Below are 18,852 nucleotides of genomic sequence, written 5' to 3' on the forward strand. Positions count from 1 at the left end.
TGACCAGCAATGGGGCAGACAAGGTCTAGGCCACCTGGTAGCCTGCAGAGAGAAGTGTGAAGCATTGCTTCTGTGATGCTCCTGCCTTGTGGACGTGACGGACGAAGCTGGGCCAAAGCTGAGTTCCCGTTTCCCCGTCAGCCTGCCCCAGCTGCGGCCTTCTCCACCACAGGCAGTGCCCGCTCTGCCGTTCCAGTTCTCAGGCTAAAACTCAGATCGGCCTTGAGTCCTCTCTGCCCCCGCCCTCAGGCAGTCCTGTGGGTTCTGTCCTCAGAATCTGCTCCGTTTCAGAAGGTGACGTTTGTGAAACGGTGCTTTAATCCGAGGGGCACTTCAGTAGGTCTGTAAGCCATGGCCACTACTGCCCTATTTCGACTTGACTCAGGGCCTTACCTTAGGGACCCCTTGCCAGCGTTGACCTGCACTGCTCCGGCCTTCTGTGAGTAGCTGTCACCCTAGGTGCCCACGGGCAGTGCGAGAGGGTGACAGCATCTTGTCCGAACATCCTGAGCCCAGTCATGGTACCTGGAATACATACAGTAGGTTCTGGAAGTGTTTTGTTGAGAGTTGGCGTCGTTGTTATGGTGACCATACGTTCAGGCTTTTCTGGATCGTTGATTTCAAATACTTTACCTATTTGTCCTCATAAGCTCAGTTTTTTGTCAGATTACAGGACCCAGTTTTTGATTTGGAAACTATGGTTGGTCTTCTTGCTGGTTGTGTGGTGAGTGTCATGTGAGCTGAGAAGAGAGGGATTGACTACTGAGAGGAATGTGGAGAGTGGTGGTTCGCAGGGCAAATGACATAAAGGGGACCCTAGGGACAGAGCTGACTGTGCCCTGGAGCACAGAGCGATGAAACGCATTGAGGTTTGGTGTACAAGAAGACTGGGTACGTGGCACTGTATGTGGGAGTCTGTCGTGGCGAGAGGAGCCTTGCACACATACTGGAACAGCTGTGCAGGACCTGGAATGGTGAGCTTGTGGGTTTGATCCTGTTTTTAGCATTGGAAGGCAGAAATGGTAGTGGTTGGGGTAAGTTCCTCACTTGACTTGCAAGGACAAAACCAGAGAAGCGTGCTTCAGGCCACTGGCTGGTAGTTGCCAGAGTTGGCGGTGGACCGGGGTAGACATTGTTCCTAGTGCTTTTCCCAGGAAACGTGCCCACTCAGCTTCTAAGCCTTCTTCTGTGTCTGATTTGAGTTGTATTTTTGGTATGTATGATATGGTCTACATTTGAACTTTATCAATGATTTACTGAACAGAGAGGTTTCTTGGTTGTTTTGGCTTTTAAGTAGGAAAACACTTCTTTTGGTTGCCACAAGATGGCATTGGTCTCAAAGTTACTCTAGTGGATGTTTATTTCCAGCGTTTAGTATGCATTTTTTCCTTATGTCTTCTTACATTTATTTTCACGTTGTTCCTATATTGACTTTAATGGAATGGATATTAAATTAAGGTTCCATCTATAATGTTGGTGAGGTTTTCTTTTCCTTTCCCTTTTAGTCTTAAAAAATTTTTAAAAAAAAAATCTTTAAAAAATTAGATAAAAAATTTTTGAACATTGCAGACATGTATAACTGAGAATGTGAAAGCCCACTCTCCTGTGGCATTGTTATATATTATGCTAGGTTTTTTTTTTTTTTTTTGGTACCTCTGTTTTCCTGTGTATATAAATGCATTTTTTGGGGGTGTGTGTGTGTGTGTGTGTGTGTAAGCATGTATTCTATTTATTGTCCATGCTTTCTCAGTTTTTGTTTTTTTACTTAATTTATTTTTGACATCTTTCTGTATTAGTATTTATTAGCAGTATCTTATTTTTAAAGATGACAAGGCAGTGTTTTAAATAGTTTAATAGTAGAATATTTAATAGTTAGATACTGTTTGCTAGTCTAATTTATTTTACCTTTACCTCTTTTAAGAGGTAGCTGACCAATGGCTTTGCTGAGTTTTTTTCCTTGAAATAACCATTTTGAATTGGTTTTTCATATGGTTTTCACAAGTATTTTTTTTCACCTGAATCAGTTTTTGCATTGCTGTTAGGATGTATTTGCCAGTTGTTAATGAAATGCAATTGTGGAATAAATATTTAAATGTAAAAGAGGAGAGAAACTATGGCTTATTCTTTGTAAAATGTGCAAAGTACTTTGTCTTCTGTATGTGATTCTTCTAGGGCCTGCTCGTTCGAGTTACTGACCTTTTTCACAGAGTGAGGAGTTTTGGAGTATACCTAATTGAACTTGTAGTATCATACAGATAACATTTGTCTCCCAACTATACGTATTTAATGAAAATCTTATGTAACTCTTTTGGATTAAAAGATTTAAGAGTTTTTGTCCTTTTTGAATTCCTACTGTATTCCTTGCTTTTTCCAGTTGCTGGTGACAATGATCTCTTCCAGGTTGTTCTTGAGCACGTTCACCCTGGCAGTTTCAGCTGGGGCTGTTCTGCTTTTACCCTTTTCAATAATCAGCAATGAAATCCTGCTTTCTTTTCCTCAAAACTACTACATTCAGTGGCTAAATGGCTCCCTGATTCATGGTCAGTATATATTGCTTAATAATGAATGTTTTCATGTTTTTCTGCACTGTATTTTTAGATTTGCCTTTTCTTAATTTCCTTCATAATTTGCATCTTCCTCCATGAGTCCTTCATAAAATCAGAAAACCAGATTTTACTTACTATTCCTGTTCTTAGTTGTGACAGCCTTTTCTGTTTTACTTAATCAAGAACCAGTCTTTATACTTAATAATGATTTTGATAAGTAAGTTCTCATTTAAATATGTATCAAGAGAATTTTGGTTTATCTGGATATGTCAAAAGAACTCAACCTCCATTTAAGACCTAAAAACACTAGCCGTAGTTTTCTACTTCATTTATTTTCTCTTAGTTACTTTTTTCATTTAAGAATGTGTAATTGAAGGGGGAAAAAACTCTTTTGTTAAGTATGAACTTTAAAATTAATGTGGTTAAAAAAGTGACTTACTTGCTGTGGGCAACATGGTATATTGCTTGGAGGCCAAGTAGACCTGCATTCCAATCTTGACTCTACCATTTTCTAGAAATTTTTGATGAAGTAGGACATTTTAATTTTAATTTATAAAATATAAGATCTAATACATAGATCTTTTTTATATATTTCATTTCCTCCCCCCTTTTATTCTTATTGAATTATGATTTCTTTATATGCGAAACATCAGCTTTTTATTAGATTTTTGTAAATATGTCCTGGTTATTTTTCTTTTTAACTTTATTTGCTTTCTTGATTGACAAAATTATTAACATTTGTATTTTGCCCAGTGTGCAGTCTTTTTTCTTCCTTTGGTTTTTCTAATTGTTCTGTGTTTAGAGGATCCTTTCCCTTCCTGAGATGTGACAAATAATCCCTTCCCCTCCCTCATTTTCTAAAGATGACTTTGTGCATAACTCTTTATCTGGAATTTATATAGATGGCTACCTTTTCTCTCACTCCTTTGTGTTTAAAGAAATGCTATGTTTGCTGTAGAATATTTGGAAAACAATATACAGTGAAGAAAATTAATGTTACCCAGAACCCTACAACTCACAGAGCTATTGGGAATACTGTGGCCTGTAGCCTTCAGTAAGGTGTATTCCTGTGGATACATAACCAGATGGAAACCTTCATGGACTCACTGATAATTTGTATTTTCCTAAATCAGCATATAAGGGGGAGGTTTCCATGCCATTAACTACTTTTCTGTGCAATTTACAGTAGTGCCTGAAGCTGTTATAAGCATGGATTGTTCCCATTTTTTTTTTTTAACTAAAAAAGCTACATCTTTACAAATAAATATTTGTCCTTAGGATAAATTTCTGCAGTTTACTTTCCAGGTAAGCACACTTCAAAAGTTTTGAGAAGATATTTCCTGATTCCAAAAAGCTGTGTGAATTCCACTAGTGGTTTCACTTTCAGGGGTGGGATGGGGGAGGGGCTCGTCTTCCCAGAATGCATCTTCATCAACTGTGGGCGGTATTTAAAACGTGCCAATTCAAGGGGTGCCTGGGTGGCACAGTCAGTTAAGTGTCCGAGTCTTGGTTTCTGCTCAGGTCATGGTTTCAGGGTCATGAGCTTGAGCATCGGGTTCCATGCTCGGTGCGATCTACTTGGATTCTCTCTCTCTGCCCCACCCCCAAACAAATCTTTAAAACAATCATTCCAATTCAAAAACGTGAAACATTTCTCCTTGTAAATGTACATTTCTTTAATTACTAGTATGGTAGACATTTACAACATTTACAAAACATACTCGGAGGTCATTCATAGTTTTTTTTTTTTTTTAAAGGTTTTATTCACTTATTTGACAGAGAGACACACAGCGAGAGGGGGAACAGAAACAGGGGGAAGTGGAGAGGGAGAAGCAGGCTCCCCGCTGAGCAGGGAGCCCAAAGCGGGGCTTGATCCCGGGAACCTGGAATCATGACCTGAGCCGAAGGCAAACACTTAATGTCTGAGCCGCCATAGTTACTTTTTTAGTAAACTGCCTGCCTGTGTTTCCTTTGCCCATTTTTACAGTGTTTTTTCCCCCTTTTTCTTTTTTTAAATTACATTTTTAATTCTTGTTTGTTAACATACAGTATGATATTAGTTTCAGGTGTACGATATAGTGATTCAGCACTCCGTACACCACCCCGTGCTCATCACGATAAGTGTACTTCTTCATCCCCATCACCTATCTCACTCATCCCCCAACCACTCCTTCCCTTCTGGTAACCACCAGTTTGTTCTCTATAGTTAAGAGTCTGTTTCCTGTGTTTCCTGGTTTGCCCCTCAACTCTTGTTCACTTGTGCATGTTTTGTTTCTTAAATTCCACATATGAGTGAAATCATAGGATCTTTGTCTTTCTCTGAGTGACTTATTTCTCCTAGCATTATATTCTCACTCCATCCATGTTGTTGCAGATGGCAAGATTTCATTCCTTTTTACACCTGCTTTTTTTTTTTAAGTAATCAGTTGTTTATCAGGTTAATTGCAGACACTTTCCTCCCGTATGGCCTTTAATACTGCTTAAACTGTTTATTGACATGAAAAATTTTAACATTTTAGTTTAATCATATATTTGAATTTGGCCTTTGTGGTTTCCATTGTGCTTGAAAGTAGAAACAAATGGAGTCATGATGCTCTGAAGACCAAGTGAATTCAGCAACATTAGAACTAATTATTAAATGAATAATTTAATAATGACTTAATTTTTTGCTTAGCAATTGAAAAAAACTCAAATAAGCAAACTGAAATTGATAGAAAAAATAAATCTTCTACTGAAAAGTCCGCTGTTACTATGAAAGGCAGGAAACAACCTGGAAAGTAAAGGCTATGAATGTTTTGGTGAGTTATTTTTAGATGACTTGTTATTTGTTATTAAAAATATGTGAATAATATATAATTTAGAAAACGTTTTTTATATGTGTTGTCTAAAATGTTTGAGGAGGACTGTTTGGCATGGTTCCGCTTGGCCCTACCTTTCTGTAAAGCTGTAGGTACTATGGCACAGATGTTTTGCAGGGTTGGGCTCCAGGTGTTTTTACCAGCAGTGCAGGTGATTTCAAGCTGGGCTAACCGGTATGACAGGTCAACTGGCCTTTGTTTCCAGTTTCGCTGAGTAGAAATTGCGTGCTATACTTGATGACCTTCACATACTCTAAATCAAGGTCATTTCTTTTATTCTATTTATGGACTGGAAGTAAGAGCTACTAACACATGACATGCCATATATTTGGAGGCCTTAACTCTGGAAGTAAATATATTTGTTTTATTGGTAGTCTTTCTCATGATGATGTAAAGTGTGCATGTAAGCTCGAATATTTTGTTTATAAATTAGGGCTTAGAGCAATGATTCCCACATAGTTGATTGCCTAATAAATGTGTTGAATGAGAATGTAATAAGCAATAATTTTGAACTCCAGTAAACCACATCCTCTGAAAGTCGGGGAACTAGAGGAAGAACCTTCTAGATGATGTCACTGCTTCTAAATGTACTCTTGGGAATAGGTTTCAGGAGGCCTGGGGTGCAAGCCTCGGAAATTTTCCTTGAGGGTTTTATGACCCCTGGCTTTGTTTCTGTTAAATCTTTGGTATGTCTGTATCCTTTGCTGCATGTAGTGAATTTCATGAATCTTTAAATTCATCTTTCTCTTCTAAATTCATAGCTTTCTTTAACCTTGTCAATGACATTCGAGGGAGTGATTATTAGTCCCTAAGATTGTCTTGGGTTGAAGATTTTTCAGCCTTAGACATGCTTGCTTCTTGGCTTTTAAAAAATCATTAATGGGCTCAAATTATGGTGATACTAAGACATGCCCTGAGTCATGTCCTGTTTTCTAGACACACTCTTCCTCACCTCCATTGTGGAGGAGCAGTCCAGGTTCCACTTGGTGGTCAGGACTCCCTTCCTTGCTGGTTGAGAGGCTGGAGGACCACAGAGTGCTGGGCAGCAGTCTGAGCTTCCAGGTCCGTGGAATCACTGTTGTGTCTCCTGGTGGATGTGTTCCTCCCTTTGGAGCTAGAACCTCTAGCCTAGCAGCACTAGTTTCTAAGGTTATAGGAATAGGAGGCAGAAGGTTTGCTAGGGGTCAGTAGGGATACTAGTCAGTGCTACCACTTGCATTTCTGCCCCTTGATTCCTGGGCCTGTGAACCCTGGCTATGGGAGAAATGCCACCATGTATTGAACACAGATTCAGGGTAAATACAACTTCTTGAGTACCTTTCTTCAGCCCTGCGAGGTATTACCTCCTAGCTAGTACCATAACTGAGTCTTCAAAAGGGCATTCTGTTGAACCAGCTGCTTCAGGACGGCGGGAAACATGCATGGCCAGTGAATTCCAAGGGCATGGGCCCATTGTTGTTCTGCTGTGAGGTATTTCCTAGATCAGAAGCACTCCTGTGATGATGGTGGACAAGGCATTCTGAAAGTCCGCAGATAGTAGTTTTGGCAGCAGCTCACCTTGCGTTCAAGGTGAATCTGTACCCAGAGTAAGTGGCTGTTCCAGTGAGGACAAAATGTTGCCCTCTGCATGATGGGAGTGGCCCATTTCACTGAACCCACCACCAGGTAGCTGGCTAATCTCCCCTGGGAGTGGTGCCATAGTGAGGTCTCAGTGTTGGTTTTTGCTGCGGGCAATTAGGCACGCAGTGGTAACCATAGCCAGATGAGTCCGATGAGTAGAGGTGCACATAGCTGAGCCCATGCCTAATCTCCACCCTGCCATCATGACCACTTTGTTTATGAGCTCATTGGAACAGGACAGGGGTGCTGGGGAAAGAGGCTGACTGGTGTCCTGTCCACTTGATTATTAAACTCCTCCTTTGCCAGTGTCCTCTTTTGACGAGCAGTCACATGGGACATGTATATCTTCACATTTTTTTCCCCATTCAGAGAGTTCTGTCTGTATACCTCTGCCCCAAATTCCCTTGCTACCAGTTTTCTAGTCATTTCTTCCTGACCATGTGGCACATCACTGGACACAACGCATGAATTTATAATCCCATGTCTGGCCATTTCTCCTCCCAAGCAAAGTGAACGGCCAGGAGCCTCGGGAGGATTTCCCTTCACTGCTGTCCTTCCGGGATGTTTCAGGGGGGCCCTAGTGCTGCGGCGTCCACTCTGGGTGCTGTTGTGCAGAACCATCTGTAAACCAGGCTGGAGTCTTCCCTCTGTCAGCTGACTGTAAGGAACTCCCTATGAGGCCCCAGGTGCAAGTTGGGGGAGAGAAGTAGTAGAGTAGGAGTGGGGACCATGGGCATTTGGGCCACTTGTTCATGTGACTTACTCGTACCTTCAGGGCCTGCTTGGGCTTGATCACGTCCGTACCACTTCTGTTGGATGGTGGAGTGCTGCTGCACATCCGGTGTTATGACTCGGTGGGTCAGATGACAAATACCCTGTTCACGATGGGCAGCTCCAGTCACGTGGTAACTTGGTGGCTCATGATGAAGTGTTCAGTCTCTTTTAAGGCCCAGTAACAGGCCAAGATCTGTTTCTTAAAAGAGACTGGTTATCTGTTATCTTCCTGTATGTCCCAGAGGGGCAGGGGCTGTAGTGCTGTAGGGCTTTGCTCTAAAGTCCTAAGGGCCTGTGCCGTGATCTGTCTCTAGTGCCTGCCAAAGGCTCCAACCAGCATCCCTGTCTGCCATGGACACTTAAGGCACCAGTGGATTTGTGGACCCGGTGGCCTGAGGAGGGGAGCAGCTTGCACAGCAGCCTATACTTGTCGCAGAACCTTCTTTTGTTCTGGACCCCACCGTACACTGGCAGCTCTGGGCGTCACTCGGTAAATGAGCTGGAGTAACACATCCAGAGGGGTCGGTGAGGAATATGTTACCTCCAAAATCCCAAGAAGCCCGTGGACAGTTGTTCCTCTCTTGGTTGTAGGAGGAGCCCGATTCAACAGCTCATCCTTCTCCTGAGAGCTCTCCATGTGCTCCACACCACTAGACCCCTAGAACTTTGACTGACGTAGAAGGCCCCTGAATTATTCTTGGATTGATTCTCCACCTCTGACATGAAAATGTCTTACCCATAAGCCTGGATACTTGCTACTTCTCACTCACTAGATCCGGTCAGCACAATGTCATCATTAGAATAGGCCCCTGTGACATTTTGGGGAAGGGAAGGGCCATCAGAATTCCTGCACATTAAATCGTGACACAGGTCTGAAGGGTGGGAGGGCCCTGAGGGAAAACAGTGAGGGCGCTTTGCTGGCCTTGCAGCTGCGAGTAAACTTGCGGTGGGTCTTAGGGACAGAGATGGAGACAGAGGCCAGGAGTCACACACCAGGTACCAGTGTGTTAATTTACTCAAGCATTGAAACCACATCTGGAACAGCAGCTGGAACAACAGCAACAGTGGGGGGTCACCATCCAGTGAGGCTTATGGTAATCAACTGTCATTGTCCTAAGGTCTGTTCTGGGGATGTGGGAGTCACCACTTTTGTGTCTTTCTAACCCTTGATGGTGGCACTAATCTCTGCATTTCTTTCGGGGATGTGGCATGACTTTTGGTTTACTATTTTCCTAGTTAGAGGCAATTCTGGAGGCTTCCACTTGGTGTTTCCCACTGTAGGAGCCCTTACTACACAGGTCAGGGCACCAGAGTGGGAATTCTGTCAGTAGGAATTCTTTTTTTTTTTTTTTATATATATTTTTATTTTTATTTTTTTTCCAATTTTTTATTTATTTTCAGCGTAACAGTATTCATAGTTTTTTCACCACACCCAGTGCTCCATGCAATCTGTGCCCTCCCTAATACCCACCACCTGGTTCCCCCACCCTCCCACCCCGCCCCTTCAAAACCCTCAGGTTGTTTTTCAGAGTCCATAGTCTCTCATGCTTCACCTCCCCTTCCAATTTCCCTCAACTCCCTTCTCCTCTCCATCTACCCTTGTCCTCTATATTATTTGTTATGCTCCACCAATAAGTGAAACCATATGATACTTGACTTTCTCTGTTTGACTTATTTCACTCAGCATAATCTCTTCCAGTCCTGTCCATGTTGCTACAAAAGTTGGGTATTCGTCCTTTCTGATGGAGGCATAATACTCCATAGTGTATATGGACCACATCTTCCTTATCCATTCATCCGTTGAAGGGCATCTTGGTTCTTTCCACAGTTTGGCGACCGTGGCCATTGCTGCTATAAACATTGGGGTACAGATGGCCCTTCTTTTCACTACATCTGTATCTTTGGGGTAAATACCCAGCAGTGCAATTGCAGGGTCATAGGGAAGATCTATTTTTAATTTCCTGAGGAATCTCCACACTGTTCTCCAAAGTGGCTGCACCAGTTTGCATTCCCACCAACAGTGTAAGAGGGTTCCCCTTTCTCCACATCCTCTCCAACACACGTTGTTTCCTGTCTTGCTAATTTTGGCCATTCTAACTGGTGTAAGGTGGTATCTCAATGTGGTTTTGATTTGAATCTCCCTGATGGCTAGTGATGATGAACATTTTTTCATGTGTCTGGTAGCCATTTGTATGTCTTCATTGGAGAAGTGTCTGTTCATATCTTCTGCCCATTTTTTAATATGATTATCTGTTTTGTGTGTGTTGAGTTTGAGGAGTTCTTTATAGATCCTGGATATCAACCTTTTATCTGTACTGTCATTTGCAAATATCTTCTCCCATTCCGTGGGTTGCCTCTTTGTTTTGATGACTGTTTCTTTTGCTGTGCAGAAGCTTTTTATCTTGATGAAGTCCCAGAAGTTCATCTTTGCCTTTGTTTCCTTCGCCTTTGGAGACGTTACCTGATTTCAAGCTTTACTACAAAGCTGTGATCACCAAGACAGCATGGTACTGGCATAAAAACAGACACATGGACCAGTGGAACAGAGTAGAGAGCCCAGATATGGACCCTCAACTCTATGGTCAAATAATCTTTGACAAAACAGGAAAAAATATCCAGTGGAAAAAAGACAGTCTCTTCAATAAATGGTGTTCGGAAAACTGGACAGCTATATGTAGAAGAATGAAACTTGACCATTCTCTTACACCGTACACAAAGATAAACTCGAAATGGATAAAAGACCTCAACGTGAGACAGGAATCCATCAGAATCCTCGAGGAGAACATAGGGAGTAACCTCTTTGATATCAGCCACAGCAACTTCTTTCAAGATATGTCTCTGTCAGTAGGAATTCTGTCAGGAATTCTATTCCTTGTGCATTCCGGCACTGGGCATGTGACCATAGACCGGGTTTGCAGACCCACTGGGACATCTGTGAGACCTGAGCTAATATTCCATTGACCGGCTGACCTCCATAAGCCCTTCCTCTGACTGGTGGGCCACAGTGGTGTTTTGGGTCTCCTAGATTTAGTGTCAGGTCACAGCCAGTGTTTAGTAGTCTCTGGAAAGTCTGAGGGTTTCCTTTACCCCAGTGCAGTTATATCATCCACATTCGTCAGTCATTTAACATTTTGTAAAACTTAGCAGATTTTCTTGAGTTGTTATTTGTCTTCTTGGTTAAGCCTTTTGTGAATTTATGCCAAATTCTTTGAGGTCTCAGAATATGTCTGAAATTATCTTTATCATTGCTCCAGTACTTTCACACTGAAATTGTCCAGTAAAGATTCATCGTTCAGTGAATAAAAGTTATTTATTGTGTCATTAGCAATACCTTGGTTAAAAAAAGAACTTAATTTGAAAAGAAATAGAATGACTTACCTATAAAATTGTCAGTATGGATGGTTTTGATCGCTTGTGCCTTAGTGTAAATCACATGGGTTAGGCCAATATGAGTGTTGATAATGCTTTAGTGTGTTTAAAAATATTTAGTTTGAATTAAATACAGTGTCTGGATTTTGGGCACATGAATTTAAGAGGTTACATGTTAACCAAATTACGGTAGATGGCCACTTCACTTCTGTGGGCCAGAATTGAGTAATGTAAATAAATAAAATATTACTCTTAGTTCTAAATCTGTATCATGTAACAAGATGTATCTCTGTCTACAGTGAGAAAATTATTAAAACAGCTTGAAAAATGTGATGTACAAAAGTGATATCAGAGCTGGAATGAGGCAAAATGGTAATCCTGTGATTATGGGCAGTTTTAGCCCAGTGTCTGTCAGCCAGACGCAGTTGAGCTGTGTCCCATCGCTCACTTAGTGTGGGTATGACATGGCCAGCAACTATAGTTATTCTAGGATGGTACAAAGAGAGCAGAGATGACAAATTCAAATGGTAACTAAAATTTGTATTGTCACTTTTATTGTTAAAATTGGAAAAGGGTGAAAAATGGACAGAAAAAAAAGAAAGCATCAATTTGTATTCACTTTCTTTGTATCCTGTTAAAAACTTAGAAAAATACGAAATCAGTGAGTTCCACAGGTTGAAAAACTGATACACAGGGGATTTTCTTCTCTGGGTGATAGACATGTCTTGGAATGAGATGGTGACTTGTGAATGCACTAAATGCATTGAATTATTCCCTTTCAGTGGTAATTTCACGTTATGTGAGATTAAAGTTAAAAACTAAACAGGAATAAATCTTTGGAGGGTAGGAGAATAATGGTGTTCAGTTGTACCCTTAAATGGTCAGGAAATCGTTCTTCAGTTCTTTAAGGTATCCCCCCACTGGGGGTCAATTTTTGCTAAGCTGTCAATACTTACTTATGAAACAGACAGAGACACCTATTTATAACATGATTGCCTAGTTGACATTTAGTTGTTAAGAGATAGCCACCATGATCTGTGTGGGCTTCTAAGTCCATGCAACATTTGGGTCATTTTCAAGGCTGCCTGGTTTTTGCTTTCTAACAAGCTTTCTGCTTCTTTGCGTGTATGCGCGTGGCTTAGCAACCATGGGTATGTGGGTGGCTCGAACCAGCTTCAGTTTCTACTGCCTGCCTCGGGTAAACCTGGAGTTTATGTGGAGTGCTTATCCCATCCAGATGGCTCTCTGACCTCTCAGAGCTTACAGTTAAATACCTTGCTACTCTTGTTTCCCCTAAACAGCATTGCAACCTCAGGCTAGAGAACTCTGTGTGCTTAGCATGGAGGCCACCTCTTTGACTTACTCTGCCTCAGGTCAGGCAAGTCCCTTCTCTAAGTGACAAGTTTCTGGCATGGGAAGTGAGAGCACAGCACAGACTCACACAGCTCTAACCAAACTTCAGTAATCTTCATGAATAAACCCTTCTTAGTTTGTTGTAGGTCTTCAGAGTCTTTAAAATAATATTATCCAGATTTATAGCCTCGGGGCGGTGAGCCGAGTGGGGGCCCCGCCGCTCTGCCCCGTCAGAGCGGCGCGCCGCTGCACTGAGATTTGAGAGGCTTGGGCCTCGCACATGCACTTTGGGCACCTTTAGTCGCTAGCCCTTTATGCGCAGGTGCAGCCACGTGGGTTTCAGAGGTGCGCAAGCGCATTTGTGCTTGGCGTCATGGTTACGGTTGTTAGGTGCTCCAAGATTCCAAACCGTTGTGGGGTCGGTTTGGCTTATCTCTAGCACTGGTGCTGGTGTGTAGAAGCGGTGAAAAGCCCAGTGGAAGGTGAAGTGTTGGTGAAGCCTCTAGGCTTTGCAATGAAGAAGTTTTTTGGTTTCAGGACTGGGAAGGTTGGTTCATCCGTGACCTTTCGCAGGGAAGTGATGAATGACTTGAGGGCCCCAGTTGTTAAGAAGGGAGAATTCAACGAGTCCCAGCGGGTGTATAACATCCGAATGAAAGATCTCAAAGAGATCCACAGAGTTGCCATCATGAACAACATATTGAAAATGCAGCGGTTGCTACTGCTTGGGAAAGACGTGAATAAAAGAGACAAGAAAAAACGGTAATAGAGCTGTAAGGGCCTGCTTAGCCAGAGGGAGTCATTTTGTGAACTTAGATTGACCCTGCCCCTCCCAGAGGAACTTACTTGCAAAGCCCAGTTACAAGGGCGGGTCAGGCCAGGTGAAGACATCCAATCAGTGGGGTGTGCATATATCTACTAGGGTAAATTGAAATTCAGTTGGCCACTCATGTGTAACCTAGCAGTTTTCTCTGTGTGTTGCAGACCTATTGCAATCTCACTGGCCACCTGTGTATAGCCCGGCTAATCTACCTCTATAAAAGTTAGTCTGTTATTTTTAATGGACATCTTTTTATATGATAATGTTATAAAAAAAGATCTATTCCCATAATAGATCAACTTCTGGGCTACAAATTCTTTCGATAAAATCCAATATATAATTTATATCTGTGTCCACTTTGTATGTATGTTATTTACTGACTGGCTGTCGAAAGAAATTTTGAATTGGGAAGATGGTTCTGTTTGTGATTAGGAAGACATATTTCTCAAAATGTGTACTCTTCTTGTATTTATCGACATTCCATAAAGCAAATAAAATCATCATGGTTTAAAGAATTTTGGGTTACACCTGCTCTCTTTTATCATTGTGATGACATTAAGAAAATTTTTGGAATCACTATAGTGTACACCTGAAAGTAATATAACACTGCATGTTAACTGGAATTAAAATAAAAACTTAAATTTTTATAAGCAGACAAATTTACCCTTCCAGATATCAAAATGTATCTTAAATTTCCACAATTTACACGGTTACTAATAGCTGAAAGGACAGATGAATGAATGGGGCAGAGTAGAAAATGCCAAACACCCAAATATGGTGACATTTCATATTAGTAGGAAAAGGTGAATCATTCATAAGTGGTGGAGAAATATCTGCTATTTATTTTTTATAATAGTATTGAATACTAATATTGATCATTGGTAATTCTTGATTTTCATATGATCTATAAATCTAAATATCTAATAAAATGAAGAAAATAATTTCATTTATTATTTAATATAATGTATATAAAATCTATCATATATAAATATATGATATATTTATGTATAAGATATATAAAATATTTATTATTTAATATATAAAAATAAATAAAATACATAATCTATAAAAATAAAACTGGTCCTGTCTATTTGAATCCTGAGCTTCCTTTGGCTTAAATTTCTTGAAAATCAGAGTGAAGAATTACTTAAAAAGAATTCTTCATTATTTTAGTCCTCTTTTCCCATAATGCTTTCAAGAACTAAAATGTATTTAAATGCCAACCATGTGACTAGAACTGCAGTAGAACTGTTGTATGTATATACCATTATTTCATTTAACGTAAGGCACATTGATTGTGTGATGCCCCACCATTTTATATACCAATAAGAAATCTTAAAATATTCTGCCAATTATAGTTGTAAGACATTTTGAATTATAAATTGCATCCCAATGTCAGAGATACTAAAAGGTGACAAAATGAGCCTCCTAGAATCATTGATATATAGTATTCCTGTGAATATTTAAAACATATCTGAGAAGTAGGCATAATTGTATCACTTTACCTAATAGGAGAGTTGTCTTTGTACAGTAGTAGCAATAGTAATAGTTATAATAATAATATGTAACAAACTTTGCATAGATCCTCATTTAAGCATGGTGACGAGGTCTTGTGAGATAACTATTCTTTATTTTATTTTTATTAGTTTTTAGTAATCTCTATAGCCAACACGGGGCTTGAATGCATGACCCTTGAGATCAAGAGTTACATGACCTTCAAACTGAGCAGGGCAGGGGACACGAGATAACTATTTTCACCTCCATTTTGTTGAGGAGGAAATTGAGGATAAGGCTGAGTAATAACTATTAAGTGACAGAGTTAAGTAGGATTTAAACCCAGGTTGAGCTGAATCCTGAGGTCACGCTCTACCTAGTCAGATAGCCCGCTCTTTTACTAGCATGGTGACTAATCACTAATACATATTGTACTTTCATCAAAAGAAAACTAAATCTTTGTTTTTGAGTCAAAGGAATAAGATGCTATTTAACGTTTACAATTACATGAATTAACTGCATGTTTTGAAGTAGTGCACTATAATTTCCTAAAACGTTCTTTCACTTTCCTAGGACTCCTCTCCATCTGGCCTGTACCATTGGCCATGCCGACATGGTGACTCTTCTTGTACAGAGGAAATGCCAGCTTAATCTCTGTGATAAAGAATGTAGGACTCCTCTAATGAAGGTGTGTGGTAGCAGCTGTGTCTGCCTGAGATGGATTTGATTGAATTACGTAGAATGAAACTTTATTGCATTTAAATGTAACTAATTGGTGAAAACTGTGGCATGCTTGCTTTAAATTCCCAGAACTTACACTCTGTTTCTTGGGATACTACTGACAGGCTATACAATACCAGGAAGAGACATGTGTAACTATTCTCTTAGAACACGGTGCTAATCCACACCTTACGGATAACTTTGGCAATACTGCCCTCCACTATGCTGTTGCTGGTGACAACACGTCAATAGTAGAGAAGCTGATTTTATACCATGCAAATATTGAAGCAAGAAACAAGGTATGTCAAGTTTATTGATAGAGTATTTGAAATTTTAAAACATACATATAAATTTTTTTAGCGACAAAACATTTATTTACGTATTTATTTATATATGTAATAAATAATAAATACTGAATTCGATACATCAAGTCCTATCACCACGGAAACAACTCCAAAGCCAGGGCAGGGAGAACTAGAGATCGACGATGCGCACAGAAAGGGCAGAGTTCTGTTTCCCAGCCACTCTTCCACCCCAGAAGGAGAATCTTCCCATTAGTGCTTGGGAGTGGATGGTGGGCTCAGAGCCCACAAAGGATTGAGGGCCTGGAGGGGAGTGAGGTGATGATGGAGGCTGAGTGCTGTGCAGGGGCTTAGGAAATGGGTGCTGCTGGGAATGGGTGGGAGACCATGACCCAGTGGGGTAACTTGAGTGAGTGCAAGTGGGAGGAGAAAGCAGCAGGTTGCAGGCCCTGGCCACTCCAGGCCCCAAGGTTCTGAAGATGAGAGCAGGGGGATCGGGTCATGACATCCTACAGGGGCGTCTACTTGCGCTCATAGCCACTCTGCCTGCCATGTACCGCAATGGGGTCTCCCATTTCACAGAGTAGTTCCTGCTCAGCATTGTATAGCTGTGCATGGGGAGTAGTGGAGGACCGCACTCACTATTCCACTTGTTATTTCTTTGACGTGCGTCACCTCCTACCACTGCCCTTAAGGAAGCACTGTTGGTTGACATAGATAGGGTCAATTTTTCATATGTAGAAGCTCGAGCATTCCCTGAATGAAAATATTTTGAAATAACTTAATTGTCTAAGATTTCCCTTTATTTTTATTTTTTTAATTTTTTTTTCTTGAGCGTACTTTTTGGAAATACATTTTTGTAGGAACTGTAAAGAAAGAAAGCAGGAAGAAAGCATATATACAGACTTGTAAGAAGAGAAGCATGTTCTTCACATAGCAAGAATTTTTATGCCTCGGCTTCTAACCCAAGGAGTACTTCTGAGTAATTTTACATGGAATATGCTTTATTCTGCTCTAAGACCATGATCTTGTTATAGAGATAGAGAAGTGATCTATGTCTCTATGATTCAGTTGATATTAACACTAATCTTTGATACATTTTCATTCTTAAATGCAGCAATTATCTACAATTGCTTATAGTTACTAAGATTTAGTTGACCCAAGTGTTGGTTTTCTTCAAGTTTTGAAAGAGGCCGGCTTTGGCTAACAGTGCTGTAAACTGTCAAGTCAGTTATTCGAAGTTTTAAGATTTCACTTTAATGAAGTTTAAAAAAAAAAAAGATTTTATGTATTTGAGAGAGAGCGTGAGAGACAACACACATGAGTAGGGAGGAAGGGCAGAGGGAGAGGGAAAAGTAGGGGAGCCTGATGCAGGGCTGGATCCCAGGACCCCGAGAGCACGGCCTGAGCCGAAGGCAGACGCTTAACTGGCCGATCCACCCAGATGCCCCAGAGCTGCTCTTTTAATTCAGAGTGCATCTCCTCAGTGACCCATTTGGAGCAAGAGTGCTTTATGTTGACATCTGGGATCCTGATACCATTGATAGAAGAGAATCAAGCATGTTGGTATAACCTGGAGAAAACCTTCACCTTTATTGGAAAGCTCTCGACACTGTATCCCTGAAACTCTAATTTCTCAAATGTTAATGTTTGCCGTGAAAAGTATTGTCAAATGGGGATAAGCAAATTTAAACCGATTTCTTTTGTGCGAGAGATATAGTGCAGTTCTGTAATATTTCTCAAACATAGAGGATCATTGACTCTTTCTATTGAGGCACAATCCTCACCTTCCAGCAAAGTGTGTGTTCTTTGGGATATAATTTGAGAAACACTACTCCAGAGATAATCATTTAGGCTGTTAACTCAGTAAAAATACTTTAAACTTTTACAGCTATGTCTTAGAGTTTGGAGATATAGAGATAAAAAATAGTCCCTTCCCTCAGAACGCTCTTGGTTTCGATGGGGTGCAATAAAATAATTGGAGTATACAATGCTAAATGCTGTGATAGAAGCCGAGATTCTTGGAACCAGCCAATGTTTGAAGTAAGATTTGGAGAATGACTACAGTTAATCTGTTGAAGAGGTGGAGGAGGGCTATTTAACTTAATTTGTTTTATTTTTTTCAAAAATATTTATTAAGTTGAGAGAGTGAGAGTGGGAGAGAGAGCATGAGCAGAGGTGTGGGGCAGAGGGAGAAGGAGAAGCTGACTCCCCACGGAGCAGGGAGCCTGACATGGGGCTGCATCCCAGGGCACTGGGCTCATGACCTGAGCTGAAGGCAGAAGCTCAGACTGAGCCACCCAGACCCCCTGAGGCGGGCTGTTGTAAAGAGAAGGAGCAGCTGGTGAAAGCAGGGGGGTGAGGGAGGGTCGGGGGGTGGGGAGGATGGGGGGATGGGGAGGATGGGGGGGTTAGAGTACTTATATATGTGTTTAAGTTTAGAGGATCCTTTATAGGTTTTAAAATTCAGTATGGAAATATGTAACTTTGTAAATTATAAATTGTAAATGATAAATTGTTTTTACACTTTTACAGTTGGAACTCACACCTTTTTTACTTGCTGTAAATGAAAACAAACACCAAATGGTGGAATTGTTAATTGGAAAAAAAGCAGATGTACATGTGGTTGATAAGTCGAAAAGGTACAGTAGTTGTCTTTTTTTAAACCTTATATTGTTCTAGGATGGTAACAGTTAAGTCAGACTAACTTAATAAGAAGAGGATTAATTTATAATTATATAGTGAAAAATGTCGACATGTCATCAGTTAGGCAGAAAGCAGTTATTCTGATGGGGCAATATGAAGAACAGTATACGGCAGAATTTATATTCCTTCATATCATTAACTGATGTGATTTGCAATCTTTTTTTTTTCTGCCATGTGATTTTATGTTAGCTAAATGGGTTTCATATTAGTTTTATTATAAAGTGTGGACTCCTTTTATTTTATGACACAATACTGAACTTCTTACCGTTTTATAGTATTTTTTGGAAACT

At 40.6% G+C, this 18,852-nt stretch overlaps 1 protein-coding gene across 1 annotated transcript in view; it reads left to right on the top strand.

Moving 5' to 3' along the window:
* Nucleotides 1-18,852, top strand: part of LOC308337881 (ankyrin repeat domain-containing protein 26-like) — a 147,167-nt gene that overhangs the window by 51,021 nt on the left and 77,294 nt on the right. The window contains exons 4-6 of the mRNA XM_080831426.1: nucleotides 15,408-15,522; nucleotides 15,680-15,853; nucleotides 18,392-18,498. Of these exons, the coding sequence (XP_080687552.1) occupies nucleotides 15,408-15,522; nucleotides 15,680-15,853; nucleotides 18,392-18,498 (396 nt within the window). The remainder of the gene's footprint in view (nucleotides 1-15,407; nucleotides 15,523-15,679; nucleotides 15,854-18,391; nucleotides 18,499-18,852) is intronic.

Source organism: Martes martes (assembly GCF_963455335.1).
Source record: "Martes martes genome assembly, contig: scaffold_57, whole genome shotgun sequence".
Classification (NCBI taxonomy): domain Eukaryota; kingdom Metazoa; phylum Chordata; class Mammalia; order Carnivora; family Mustelidae; genus Martes; species Martes martes.